Raw genomic sequence first — 14,030 nt, forward strand, 5'->3', positions numbered from 1 at the left:
ACACTTACAGGGTTGGATATTATTATTATTATTTTTTATTTATTTAGTTAGTTATTAACTATTAATTAATTAGTTCAAGGGGGTCTCGTATGAGCGAGATTTTTTCCTTACTTGGAATTTGTTAGAAGGGGGGGGGGATATACACATATACGACCACATATATGCACACACGGACATATAAAGGTTAAGGATATAAAACAACTCACACGCACACACACAGGGTTTTAAGGAGGGTGGTGGGATGGGCAGGTGCCAGGGGGGGAGGTAGGGGGGAGAGTAAACCGGGTGAGGCTGGTTTTCGGTTGGATTACGGAGGGATTAAGTCAGGGCAGTTGGGGCATCGGATATCATATGAATAGTCGGCCTTCGATGTCTCAACATGGATTGGGTCCGGATGGGATCGTGGAAAGGGAGGAGTTTTTAGTGGGTGCAAGCCCCACACTACCTGTGCACACCGGGTGATCAAGTGTGCGGAAGGCATTTTCTCCTCCCTCGCAAAAAAAAGGTTGCATGGGGGTTGGAGTCGCTCCGGGATGGATCTGAGACTAAGTCCACTGACAGCTCGGTGCTCCGATATTTAGGAGTAAAGTGGATTTAAAGTGCTCCAATCGAGGAAAAAAGTGTGCCGAAATGCGTTTCAGAGCATTGCGCGTCGTTCGGTGCAATAATAATTTTTGCTCCGATTTTTAATTTATTATTACAAGGCCAAATATTAATTGAGCCACGAGGTGTGCGCTTAATGGCGGACATGAAGAGATGAGTAACTCCATCAATGACGTGATAAACGCGGTGTGTATATTCTCCGGGCCCCGGAGCGACTCCCAAGTTTGTGATTGTGTATAATACTTAATATTTAATAGTGTTTTGTCTCGTGTATTGTGTCCATGTTTATAATTAATTGTTAATATGTCGATCTTTGTACGGTGCGTATAAAATACAAGATGTCGGAGGGCCACGTCGTGTCGTTTGACGTCATGGATGCGAAATGGACGATCGTCTTCTACGAATTTGCTGTCGACTGATTTTTGGTGCAATTTTGAAATCATGATCGGGAATTGTTTTTGATTGAGGCAGGACGGCGTTAACAACTGGATATGGAGCTTGAAGCCCTTGAGAAATTCGAAAGCGCGGTAAATGCGTGGAGGGTTACCCCGGAGCATGTCTGACATTCGCAAGGTATCTGGTTGTTCCCGGTCTCGTTAGTCTGCTGTAATAAGGTAGGATGATAATGATACTTTCTGTGGAAGCAATGTGAAAATACAAGAGTTATACAGAATAGAGATATTAGTTCCGAAATTTGTTTTTTGACAATTCTGCCTTGTATAAAAACTTGAAGAGGCATATTAAACACTGTGGGCCAATACTAATAATAATCTATATTGAAAGGCATTATTGCGGAAACAATGTGTTTCCTATGGCTGGATCACTATCCTGTCTGATTTGAACGGTACAGCTTGGCCGTCGGATTGATTGATCGATCGTCTCCGATCGGTACAAAAATGTGACTCGCTTCCATAAACTGAATTCATGTGATGGCGTACCGCTTGTTCTCTTCCCACACTGCAGTGATAAATAGTCTATACTCAAGTTTGCTATGAATGCATAAATGAATGTGAAACTATGGATGAAATTATTTTATTTTACTATCACTAGTAAAATACTAACTGCACTGTGTGAATTCTATAAGGGGCAGGAATACTTCGCGGGTTATAATTAATTTTTACATTATCTCAAGGGATTATTGATGTGTATTTGTTTATTTATGGTGAAATGTTCATACATGTGATTTACTCTTCAGGTGCTTCGCATCTGGACTAATAAATGTACAATGTAAAACCCCGACAGCGTACTGTATGAAGGAAGGAAATTATGATGTTATGTAACAGGCCCTGTGCTCAGAGCAATAACCAGAAGTAGCACATGGTGTTGGAACAGAATGACATGGGATGCCTTACTGGCGGTGATATATGTTAACGGGTATGTCTTGTCTAGGCTATAATACGTCTACCTATGGAATTGTCTTTCTTTGGAAATAATGCTCGATGGTCATATGCAGGGTAGTACATACACATATATTTTCATTCCATACATGCAAATGTTAATAAGCTATGTGTCCTAAATAAGTTATGTGTCCCTGTAGAGGTGTATGTGAAGAGGCTGAAGTAGGATAGATAGGCCGGTTTTGAATCAGTTTTGTGTGAGTGTGAGAGAGAGGGTATCGTTGGGGAGTAAGAGAGAGAGATAGTTTCGGAGCAGCTTGTGGGCGCCCGAGGGATGGAGAGCGGGCTGGGCGGGTTCGTGGGGGGGTAAGTAGGGTGAGAGGGGAAGCGCGGTCGGGGGGAAGCGGTGGGTACGAGTCGCCGAGAGCGCTCGAGAGATGGCGCTCGGGGGGTGGCGCGCCCGACTCGCGACCTCGACGCGACTCGCGCCCCTAGCGCGCGGTCCGCCGTCGCGATTCTTTAGGGGGGCGCTTCTAGCGCGCGATCCGCCGCTTCTAGCGCGCGATCCGCCGTCGCGATTCTTTAGGGGGCGCTTCTAGCGCGCGATCCGCCGCTTCTAGCGCGCGATCCGCCGCTAGTAGGATAGATAGGCCGGTTTTGGATCAGTTTTGTGTGAGTGTGAGAGAGAGGGTATCGTTGGGGAGTAAGAGACAGAGATAGTTTCGGAGCAGCTTGTGAGCGCCCGAGGGATGGAGAGCGGGCTGGGCGGGTTCGTGGGGGGGTAAGTAGGGTGAGAGGGGAAGCGCGGTCGGGGGGAAGCGGTGGGTACGAGTCGCCGAGAGCGCTCGAGAGATGGCGCTCGGGGGTGGCGCGCCCGACTCGCGACCTCGACGCGACTCGCGCCCCTAGCGCGCGGTCCGCCGTCGCGATTCTTTAGGGGGGCGCTTCTAGCGCGCGATCCGCCGTCGCGATTCTTTAGGGGGCGCTTCTAGCGCGCGATCCGCCGCTTCTAGCGCGCGATCCGCCGCTTCTAGCGCGCGATCCGCCGTCGCGATTCTTTAGGGGGGCGCTTCTAGCGCGCGATCCGCCGTCGCGATTCTTTAGGGGGGCGCTTCTAGCGCGCGATCCGCCGCTTCTAGCGCGCGATCCGCCGTCGCGATTCTTTAGGGGGGCGCTTCTAGCGCGCGATCCGCCGCTTCTAGCGCGCGATCCGCCGTCGCGATTCTTTAGGGGGGCGCTTCTAGCGCGCGATCCGCGAGCGGGCGGCGGGCGCCCGGCGTTGAGGGGGCGGGGGATCGTCGGTGGGCGGTCGAGCGGACGGAGGGGCGTCCCTCGTCGCTTTAGCGATGGCGAATCTTCGAAGGGCGGTGAAATAAAGAGACGTCGTCGTTCTAGCGAGAGAGGAGAGATGTTTTTATTGTTTTCTTTTACAAATTTTTAACGTATTAATAATACGACGATACGAGTACGCGAGTGAGCGTATCACGATTCTCCGAAGAGCAGAGCCTGCAGTTCGCAATCGATTATATCGTTGCGGTCGAAGTTATCGCTCTCGCGTATCATCGCGGGAATAAGCGCCTTATCGCGAGCGCCTGCCGCGATGTCGAGGAAACGAATTAGCTTGTTGTCCACGCGCGCGGTTAAACCGCTTAAAGATGCAACGATGCGGTTGACGCAAAGTTCCAGATTTAATATATTTACAACGGTGTTCTTCGATATGGCTAGGCGAATTTTAGGCGTTTCGAGACGAAGTATTCGGAGATTGTTGAGTTTGCCGAATCGTAGCGTCAACTGTCCGATGTGTATTGGCGTCGGGCGCGCTTCGTCGCGCTCGTCGGAGCGAAAGTGCGACAGGAGCGCGGGTCGTAGATCGAGCAGTTCCTTCCACGTATCCGGCGTTAGCGAGATCTCTTTGCCGTGACAATCTCCGAGGACGATTTCTACGAAAGAGGGTCGGCTGACGTTAACGCTAATTTCCAGATGTTTATATGCGGTTTTGGTCAATGGATAGCGTCTTCCTAAGATTCTGAGCGGTCGCGCGATCGAGACGTCCGCGTCGTGTTTTGGCGTTCGATCGCGATCTCGTCTAAAAAATAGATATGAGCGATGAGAGAAACGGTGTTAGCGAATTATTAATTCGAATAAATGTTCGATAGTCTTACCCATTGTCCATTTTAGCTTTCTTAGCGTATTCCGCGCTATCTTCGCGGTCTCGTTCGGTTAGTCTCGATCGATCGTCGAATGAGTGTTGCTGTTGCGGTTGTCCTCCCATTGTCGCGTACATCGTCGCTCGTTCTTTCTCGTTTGTTCTTTTTCGCGCGTTAGCTTCGGTGTTCTTCGTTAATAATGAAGCGCTTAATGGATGAGCGGTCTTTATATACTCGCGTAGAGATCGCTTCTTCCCCTTTCGCGCGTTTTCTCTTATATATTCTATTTTTAAAAAATAACGGTACCCAGTAAACACGCAGGGCTCATTTCCGTAACAATTATATAATATTCTATATGTATATATTACAGATCATTAAAATGAAACTATAACGTATCAGTTATATCAATAACATAATAAATCTATAATTGTTGCATAGAATTGTTATGTAATTTTGTCGTTACTTTGTTATGTAACATTTTTACAGTTTTGTGAACGTTAATGTGCATACTCTAAAAGTTTCGTAAATGCTACGTAACTCTAACGACGTAATTGTAACGTTATAATAAATACGTAACATTTATGTATTTTTGTGAACGTAAATGTGCATACTCTAAAAGTTTCGTAAATGCTACGTAACTCTAACAACGTAATTGTAACGTTATAATAAATACGTAACATTTATGTATTTTGGTGAAATGTAAATGTGTATACTCTAAAAGTTTTATAAATGCTACGTAACTCTAATGACATAATTGAAACGTTATGTTAAATACGTACCAATTATGTATTTTGGTGAATGTAAATGTGTACACTCTAAAAACTTCATAAATGCTACATAACTCTAACGACATAAGTATATCGTTATGTTAAACATGTAACATTAACATTATTTTATTGATGTCAATGTATACATTTTTGTTAAAACCTTGTAAAAAGAATTCGTAAAAGGAAGAGAATTATGCAGAAACAAGAAAATGAAAGATTTTGAGAGAGGAAAGTTGCGATATATTTATTTATAATTTAAAAGCGGTAACAATATATCAATCATGCCTTTTTTAGAGAAGAACTACAACATCACAAACGCGTGCTCCGTGCACACCATATACATTTATTGTGTGTGTACCACATTTGATTTTTTTTTGTGTGTATACAGGGTGATTCAAAACAACTTTTAGTTCTTAAAATGTCGTATTCTTGAATTAATTCTAAGACGATTTTTCCTTTATCAAAATTTTATCCGAAGCTTAGTTGTTAAATTATAATATATGTATACACACACACACACACACACACATATGTAATACACAGACACACACGCACACGATAAATGCGTGTGGCGCACGCAAAGCGCACACTTGTAATGTCTAGTAATAACAAAATTTCCATATCGTATTACACATAAAAAAATATATACCATTGTTGACATTTTTGAGTGTTCTGAAAAGATGATAAATGCATATAATATCATTGAGAAAAACGTATTTGAAACATATTTTCTTAATATAGAGTTATAAATGTGGAAAATAAAATTATATATTAAAAAAAAAATTTTTAAATATACACCAGATATCTTTTTTTGAATGATATATGTATACTATTTTTCTGTTATGTAACATTTATGAAATTTTTATAGTATACACATTTACATTTATCAAAATACATAATTGTTACGTATTTAACATAACATTTCAATTATATCATTAGAGTTACGTAACATGTATGAAACTTTTAGAGTATACACATTTACATTCACCAAAATACATAAATGTTATGTATATTTAACATAACGTGTCAATTATGTCGTTAAAATTACGTGGCATTCACGAAACTTTTAGAGTATACACATTTATGTTCACCAAATTGCATAAATGTTACATAATAGAGTAACGACAAAATGACATAACATTTCTATGTAACAATTATAGATTCATTACGTTATTGACATAACTGATACGTCATAGTTTTGTTTTGTTCATTTATAACATATAGAATATTATGTAATTATTAAGTAAATATACGTTTACTGAAATTTTTTACTTATGTTCTTTGTGCAAGACGCATAATTAGTAAATTTTTCTCTACATTATGCATCTGTGTAAGTTATGTGAACATGCCCTAGGGGGTAAGTCTGTGATTGGCTTATTGTTAGTCGTATTAAGTATACGTGCAAGCATAGACATAGTCGCTGCTACTTGCGAGCGAGAGAGAACGCAAGGAGCACGGAACAGAGTATGTCCTTTTCTACGTGTATCTTTACCCCCACTCCTTAAAGGCAAACGCTCGGTCTAGATATACTATGTCTATGCGTGCAAGGCTGCGTTCGGAAACATCACTCGTGTGCACACGAGTGTCGTTCTATCTTTGTTATGTACCAAAAGTTAAACAAAGATAGAACGTCGCTCGTGTGCACACGGGTAATGTTTCCGAATGCAGCTCTAGTGCGCAATCATCGTACAAAGCATCCCAAGCTTCTGCGCGCTAGGCTTTACTTTTCAATATGGCCAAATCTACGAAAACAGTAGTTGTGCGTGTGAAAAAATTGTGTTGAAAGTGTGAATAGTATCGAGATATTGGTAAGTATGAAATAAATATTAACTTAATAATTAATGCCAACAAATGATAATTGTTGTCTTGTGGTAAAAAAGCTATGCTAAAGATTGAATTCCTCTTGTGCAGTGAACAAAAGATACATCGCGTACCACGTGAAAACTGAAAACCACGTGCGCCTAACAAAGGACAAAGGACCTCGTGCCGGCGAAAGATACACCTAGTTTTGCCTCATTATTTTTATATTTTGGCATTTTTATAGTAAGTACGATTTATTTTATGCAACATTATTTTTCCCATGTTTTTTTTACAATATTTGTTGCACGGTCATATAATGAGAAAAACAAGAAATCTCTTATTTGCACTACTTTTTGAATCAGAAGCTTGAATATTTCGAGTGTAAAGTTACATCATTTCTTAATTATAGATTTTTTATTTTTTATTGCATTGCGGCATACTAAATTCCGGTTTATAATTTTTTTATAATGATCGTAATGGTAATTCCAATGATAAATGATATCAATTATGAAATATAGCTTTTATATTGTTGAACAAGATATCTGCATTAGAAAAAACTGTAGATATGTTTTTTCGAATACTTCATATATTTTGAAAGTTTATTATTGACTGTTTTCATAATAATTTTTTGCAAATGAAATAGAATCTTATAATTAATAAATATTTTCTATGCATGAGTCTTAATTTTTCAATTTGGTATTTGATCGTGAATTAATTTGATGTAAACTGATTTTTATTCAAGTATAAAATATTCAAACATGATAGCATTAATTATTACAAGTCATTACATAATGAAGTTATAGGTCTTAAAAAATTGTAAATATTATGCGTGCAATATGCTTATATAATTACTTTAATTTATAATTTATAGTTTATAATAACATGCAACGTAACAAAAAAAATTATTCGTGTTTAATTAATTACAACACCAAAATACATTACAAAAATATTTCCGTTAAAAGACATTAAAAAATTATGTAGGTTGTTTCACCATAATTGTGAGAAATCAAATTTTTCATATATAAATGAAATACTATTTAAGAAACATAGATTGCATTTTTTCTGAAATTTTCTATTAGCGTCCTTAAAATATTACATAAATTATATTTTAATTATTGAATTAGTTTGTTTCGATAAAAAACTGCAAATGTCTTAAAACATTTTTTATTTGTCAAAATATTTTTAATTCTCCATATAAGCTTCCTATATATTGTTTCAGTGAAAAAGGAAAATATAATATAAACAATAATATCAGGCAAACCCAAACCTATATTCGTATACATAATCGCAATTCATCTATTTCCTATTGCTTTATAAAATTATATTATGTCCAAATCAAAATTAAGACTAGACATTAATTCTTTAACGCCAAGGCAGCGGCGACGTATTTTCTTAAAAAAATTTCGTAATATCTGCCAAATGACTATTAATTCAAATTTGGAAATTCAAAATAATATCGTAAGTTTATCGAATGGGCCAGGTAACATCGAACAATTACCTCAGCAGCAAAATGTACTAAAAGAAATTGATATCGATTATTCCAATGTAATGAACACTCATAAGTGTACAGAAAATAATCATGATTTAGTTTCTGAACATTCGGAAATTAGTATTGATAAAAATAGTCTTCAGTTAAGTATTTCAAGTGATAAATTTTCTAAAACAGAATTTTGTAAAACAGAACTTATTAACGACATCCGATTATGGGCTATTGAAAATCGTGTCAGTCATTCTGCTATTAGTAGTTTACTGAAAATTCTAGTAAAATACGGCCATAATGTTCCGATTGATGCTCGAACTCTATTTCAAACGCCCAAACAAGTAGACATTATTGAAATGACACCAGGAAAATATTATCATGCAGGTTTAGATGATAGTTTGAAAAAATCTATTCGTAAGCATTATTGTCGAAATAATTTACCATCTCAGATAAATATTAATGTGAATATAGATGGTCTTCCTTTAACAAAATCTTCTGGGAGTCAATTTTGGCCTATTTTAGGTAGTATAGTTGCAGATATTTACACCGAACCGTTTATAATTGGTGTTTATCATGGTTTTGAAAAGCCAAAATGTTGCAATACTTTTTTGAAATATTTTAAGGATGATTGTTTAGAAATTTTCCGAACTGGCATTGTAGAATACGGCAAAAAAATAACTGTGAAATTGAACGTATTTATCTGCGATGCTCCTGCAAAATCGTTTATCAAGGGAACTAAAGGACATAATGCGTATTTTGGATGCGGTAATTGTATTCAAGAGGGAGATTACATAGAAAATCGAGTAACGTACCCAGAAATTAATGCAATGTTAAGATCAGATGAATCTTTTAAATTAAGAAAACAAGAAGAACACCATAAAATCACTTCAAATCTTGAAGATTTAAACATTGGAATGGTTACTCAATTTCCTTTAGACTACATGCATCTCGTACTATTAGGAGTAATGAAAAAATTGTTGCAGTTTTGGATTAAAGGTAAACATAATGTTCGTATGGTTGCAACTCAGATAACTCTTGCTTCAACTTCTTTATTATCTATGTCATTATTCCTACCTAAGGAATTTGCTAGAAAGCCAAGGAAATTAGATGAGGTTGATCGCTTTAAAGCCACCGAATTAAGACAATTATTATTATATACTGGGCCAATAATCTTTTTTAAAAAATTATCACGTGATAAATATGTTCATTTTTTGAGTCTGAGCATAGCAATTCGAATTTTATGTAGCAAAGAATATTGCGTACAACTGCTTGATTATGCACACAGTTTATTATTGTATTTTGTTGAAAATTATTGCACATTATATGGTCGTCAATATTTATCATATAACGTTCATAATTTAATTCATTTGTGTTATTATGTAAAATTATGGGGAGTGTTAGATAAATTTAGTGCGTTTAAGTTCGAAAATTACATGCAAAAAATTAAATCAAGAATTAGATCTTCGAGTCGGCCATTAGAACAATTAGTCAATCGTTGTAAAGAAGAAGATAATTTTAATATAACAAATGTAGAAAAGAATTATCCAATACCAAAAGTACGTATTATAAATGGCAAAAAGATAATAAAATCAGTTCAATGTAAAGGTTTCTATCTAAGTACAAGAACTGCTGATAATTGTTGTCTTTTGTTAGATGATACAACGATTTCACTTACGACAATTTATTTTAAAAATAAACAGATTTACATTATTGGCAAAAAGTATTTAAATATTAAATCATTTTTTCGCATTCCATGCAACTCTTTAAATATCGGAATTAAAAAAATTAACGAGTCACAGTATGAGTTAATTACTATTCCATTGTCTGATATTAAATTAAAATGTGTAAAACTGCCTTTATGTGACAAAGAAGCTGTGATCTTGCCTTTACTGCACCAACAAGATATATGTTTATGGCGAGTACTCATATTGATAGAATATATAATTGAAAACAATATTAAATTAATTAACAAGTTTTACTTTTTTACAGATTATTAATAATGGTAAAAAATTTCGCTGTCGTAACTTTTCCAAGCGATGGGAATAATGAAGAAGAGATCGTATCAGAAGTTCCATCTTTATGGCTTTCTTCCAATTTAACAGAATGCTGGTGGTCATCGGTAAAAAATATAAACATGTTTATTGTGAAACAAACTCCACCTGTTACTAATAATCCTAAATGGACACTTTATCCTATCAAATTTCATGGATATTATGGTAATTTATATTTTACTTCAGAATTTATGTAATTATTTTTTTAATATTTTAAAAAAATAATGTAATTTGTAAATTACGGTTTTGTCCTAATCAAGATTCATTAGATGAGGCTAGACAAAGAGCAACGAATTATTCTTCAAGCGATGAAAATAATACAAATCAAATAAAGAAGTCATGCACAAAACGGTCACTAAATACAGTTTATGATAATGAATCTGAATCTGATTCTGATGACTCACGTTCAATTATATCAAATCCACCATCAATCCACAATGTCTCACAATCAGCCAAAAATATTCAATCAATCTCAAATATTTTGGATTCAACAATTATTAATAATATTGATATGGAAATTCTTGATGGAACTATAGTACCTCACAAAAGTAATTTTTATTTTAATTCTTTTATTCCATTTTTATTATCTCTATAATAAAACGGTTTTTTTTTAAATTATAGTTATTGTTTATTATGAGTAATCTAATACTTTTTTAATATTTCTAGATATGCAGGATGTATATACGTTAGTGTCAGAAATGTCAGATAAAATGGAAGGTTTTGTATTTACTTTTTATCTTATAATTTTATTAATATCTCTTTATGGCATTGTTTACTCAATATTATTAATTTTTTAGATAATTTTGAAAAAATATGTACAGCTATAACTACAATTTCATTAGACATACAAACTATAGATATTCGTTTAAAAAACATAGAAACACAACATAACCAACATAAGTCTAAAGACTCTGCCAGGGATACATCAAATATACAAAAATCTTTTCCGTTTAAGAGTATAAATGAAATAATAGCTTTTGAAAAGAATTTATCAGAAAATGCAGATGAGTACAACAAATTTGTAAGTTTAATTAAGTTATTTAAATGCAAATTTTATTTAAATAGAATAATGTAAATTATATTATTGGTATGTTTTATTTCTAAAGATGCTGTATATATCTCGCATAGGCGGAGGGTCCGCTAAAGAAAATTTAATTCGTATATATCGAACTTTATTTTCTAATGAAGTTGCCAAGGTATCATCCTGGAAAGGACTACGTAATCATTTTAAAATAAGTAGTTTAAAGTCTATATTGACGGGAATACAAGGTAAAATATATTTTTATATTTATAAATAAATTTATAAAATATGCAATTTAATTTAACGTAAAATTTTTTTAATAATTCAGCAACAATTTTGGCTCAACATCAATTCACAAACAAAGAGTTTGAAGACATCACGAAAGAATGGTTTCGCCAAGGTGGTCAAAGGCTTAGCAGACAACAAAAAGACTCTGAAGAAGCAAATCCGCAAGTTATTTAAATGTCTCAAAAGCTTATTATTTTTTCATTATAATCTTTTTTCTTATTAGTCTATGAGCTTTCGGCTTATGATCTTTTTTTTATTGGCCTAGAGTCTTAATTAACATAAGAAATATTTTTTTTAACTAATGTTTTTTTTATATTGAATGATTTTAACACTAAACCTACCACGACTGGTTAAACAATCGGTCAAAACGTTATCAAAGTTTAAAAATTTCTGCATTTGGTATAAATAAGTTGTCGGTAGATTTAGTGTTAAATACTTAAGTTTTTAAATTTTTATGTTCTAAAATCTAAAATCATAGTCTGCACTCTTTTCATTTTGAGTTCTCAACGTCATTATTTGAGTTAAATACTTCTTTTAGGAGAATTAGTAGAATTAAAGTATGCATTATGTTGATACATTTAATAGTTTATCTAACAATCTTTTTAATTACAAAAAGTATAATTGCTTTATTGTTTTTCTTTCAAATGAAAATCGAATTGCGTTTCCATTTTTGTTTAAATTAGATTTATTCTAACGGTACACACTTATATTATTAACAAATGTGTTATAATTAACGAATCATACATGAATCTCAAAGATTTTGACAAGTGTGTTTATGAAAAGTTTATGGATGTAAAAATTATAGTTTTCATGTGGGGAGAAGCCTAAAAAACTCATTTCTTATTGATGTATAGCGTTAAAACAAAAAATAATATCGCGAATACTCGAGTGTACCGTGAAGTTTAAATTTATCATATTAATTACTATTATAATAAATTTATAATTTATAATATTTCTAAATTTAATTAATTTATAATATTATTAATTGTTATTAGTGTACTATATTTTGCAACAAAATTAGGAAATTATTGTACTTCGGCGTAAAAAGGCGTAGAAAGGATGAAATTCAAATTGATATACTTTTCGAAAAAATTATCACAGAATGATATTTAAAACAGATTTTAAAGCTAGAAAACATAACTTTCCAATGCTCTAACGGAGATTTTTCTAACGATTTTTCTTATACAGATTTTATTACAAGTGGTGCTACTTTAAAATGAGCTTTGTAATTGTAGAAAAAAACTTCAACTTTAATAGGCGAGTACGTAGAGAACAATTTTTTCATCAATTCTATTAATTGTAATAAAACTTAACATTTTCTCTTTAAAATGCTTTTTTTAAACAGTTCTACGACCATATGACATTTTTTTTGCAAAAATACGTGAATTTGATTCTTTTTAATTTTGTGATTCTAATTGTTTGCAAAGTATATTAATTAATACAATATAAGTGCAATTTGTTATTTAAGTTTGAAATTATTATTAGCTATTAGTATATTTAAAGTTTTCTCTTAAAAAAAATATCTAAAATTATGTAATATAATTTAAATTATCATTATAATTGTAATTTGAAACAAAAATTAATTTTATAAATATTAATAATATTTGTTAAAAGATTTATTCATAAATTTGTTACAAGATTCATTTATTTAACAATTTAGCATATGTGGAAATAAAGAGTTGTTCAAGAAATCAAGTTTTTATTGTTATATATATCCATATCTTTATATATACACGATTTTCTAAACATAAATAATATAAGTTAATTCTCTTAATTTTAATAAAAAAACAACCATTAGTAATTTTATCCAATCAATAATTTTGCGCTGTATATTCAACTATAGCAGAATAGTTTCTTCATTTTAATCATTGATAAATATATATGTATTATTAATATATATATTTATCAATGATTAGACTGAAAAAAGACTATTCTATTATAGTTACTTAATTTCATGTCTAAATTTTAGATATTTGTTATTTGTTATTATCATTTTGTTACATATTATATACAGCATAGTGTTGCTGTATATAATACGTGACATTTTGATCTAAATGTTACCTGTAAATTACATAATGGTTACTAGAACAGATAATATGTGTTCTGTAAATAATATATAAATATTACAGAACAGTGTGTACTAAATTCTATTATAATGACGTAATTTTATATCTAAATTTTATGTATCTATTACGTATTATATACAGGCATAATGTTGCTGATATTTTCATCTAAACATCATTTAAAAGTTGACATAATCGTTACCATATCTGTTCTCTCAATGTTACAGAACAGTGTTTACTATGTTCTGTTACAGTTACGTAATTTATATATATAAATTTTATGTATCTATTACGTTTTAAAAGTTGACATAATGGTTACCATATCTGTTCTGTCAATGTTATGTAAATGTTACAGAACAGTGTTTACTATGTTCTGTTATAGTTATGTAATTTCATATATAAATTTTATGTATCTATTACATTTTAATTTCATGTATCTATTATGTTTGATATACAAGAATAATGTTGCTGAC

General features: G+C 33.6%; 2 protein-coding genes across 2 annotated transcripts; both read left to right on the forward strand.

Annotated features, from left to right (window-relative positions):
* The first annotated feature begins 6,542 nt into the window (after positions 1 to 6,542).
* LOC138938984 (uncharacterized) lies at positions 6,543 to 10,131 on the forward strand. Its single transcript, XM_070306409.1, has 4 exons — positions 6,543 to 6,662; positions 6,766 to 6,897; positions 7,874 to 9,751; positions 10,124 to 10,131. The coding sequence occupies exons 3-4, from the start codon at positions 7,981 to 7,983 to the stop codon at positions 10,129 to 10,131; spliced, it is 1,779 nt and encodes a 592-aa protein (XP_070162510.1). The 5' UTR covers positions 6,543 to 6,662; positions 6,766 to 6,897; positions 7,874 to 7,980.
* A 484-nt stretch (positions 10,132 to 10,615) lies between these two features.
* Positions 10,616 to 12,965, forward strand: LOC138938823 (uncharacterized). The gene is made up of 5 exons (XM_070306128.1): positions 10,616 to 10,733; positions 10,852 to 10,902; positions 10,983 to 11,206; positions 11,292 to 11,454; positions 11,535 to 12,965. The coding sequence occupies exons 1-5, from the start codon at positions 10,697 to 10,699 to the stop codon at positions 11,666 to 11,668; spliced, it is 609 nt and encodes a 202-aa protein (XP_070162229.1). The 5' UTR covers positions 10,616 to 10,696; the 3' UTR covers positions 11,669 to 12,965.
* Positions 12,966 to 14,030: the final 1,065 nt, after the last annotated feature.

The sequence above is a fragment of the Polyergus mexicanus genome, unplaced genomic scaffold (assembly GCF_030449975.1).
Source record: "Polyergus mexicanus isolate NDT 795.1 unplaced genomic scaffold, iyPolMexi1.0 SCAF_13, whole genome shotgun sequence".
NCBI classification, from domain to species: Eukaryota; Metazoa; Arthropoda; class Insecta; order Hymenoptera; family Formicidae; genus Polyergus; species Polyergus mexicanus.